We start from the raw sequence: 853 nt of genomic DNA, 5'->3' as shown, positions 1-853 counted from the left end.
GCTGTACATGCTGCCACTGGCGCTGCTGCTGCTGCTCCTCTGGAACTACTTCTCCTCGAGCAGGGAAACAGCTGAGATGGTGAGGAAATAAAGACAGAGCATGTTTCACTAATGTTTTAACTTATTTTCAGGCACTTTGTAAGATGTCCTCGGCTGGTTGTCCCTACTGTCTGTGGCGTTTACCTTCCAAATCTCTTTAAATGTGATAAAAATCCAACATGTATGTTTCAAACAGTGTCAGTTAAACATCATTGGCTCCTTCTTCTGCTGCAGTCGGTGGAGGCCATGTTTGAATGGGAAGATGAAGAAGAGGACAAGGAGGAAAAGGTAGCTCGTCATAAAACAGCTGCACATTCATCTCTAAACCGGGCAGCAGCCTGTGCTAAATGGGAAAACACTGATTTCTCCTGCCAGGACTCAGAGCCCAGGGGCTTCATGGATAAACTGTACGCCATCCAGGACGTGTTCATCAGCGTACAGAGCACCCTGGACGAGGTGGCATCGTACGGAGAGAGGATAAAGAAGTGGGTGGTACTGTTAGTTCAATGCTTCTGTGTTTTGTGCTTTTCTGCGTCTCTTAGAGGAGTTTCTGTTTGTAGAGCGTCACCTCACTGCTGTAACACACTGACTAACAACACAGTGACAGAGACGCACAAGAAGAAGACGTCACTAACAGACAAAGTGAGCAGAGCAGTGACTCCCTGGTCAGTCAGTCCTGTCTCAGCCTCACACCCCTCGTTCCTGCTCTTCTCTGGTTTTGTGTGATTGGCCTTTAAAAGTTCCGTTCATGAGAAGCCTCTCGTTGGGCACCCTGGCTTCTCCAGTGTTAATTTATTGTAAAATGGGTTTGACC

General features: G+C 47.5%; 1 protein-coding gene across 1 annotated transcript; it reads left to right on the top strand.

Annotated features, from left to right (window-relative positions):
- Window positions 1-6: 6 nt before the first annotated feature.
- LOC109954231 (multiple C2 and transmembrane domain-containing protein 1-like) lies at window positions 7-531 on the top strand (the record flags this gene model as incomplete). Its single annotated transcript, XM_020589626.1, has 3 exons — window positions 7-79; window positions 274-327; window positions 415-531. Coding segments are annotated over exons 1-3 (243 nt in total), but the record flags the coding sequence as incomplete, so codon positions are not given.
- Window positions 532-853: the final 322 nt, after the last annotated feature.

Source organism: Monopterus albus, unplaced genomic scaffold (genome assembly GCF_001952655.1).
Source record: "Monopterus albus unplaced genomic scaffold, M_albus_1.0 scaffold4692.1, whole genome shotgun sequence".
NCBI classification, from domain to species: Eukaryota; Metazoa; Chordata; class Actinopteri; order Synbranchiformes; family Synbranchidae; genus Monopterus; species Monopterus albus.
The sequence above is the reverse complement of the archived record's forward strand: the minus strand, read 5'-3'. Positions and strand labels throughout refer to the sequence as shown.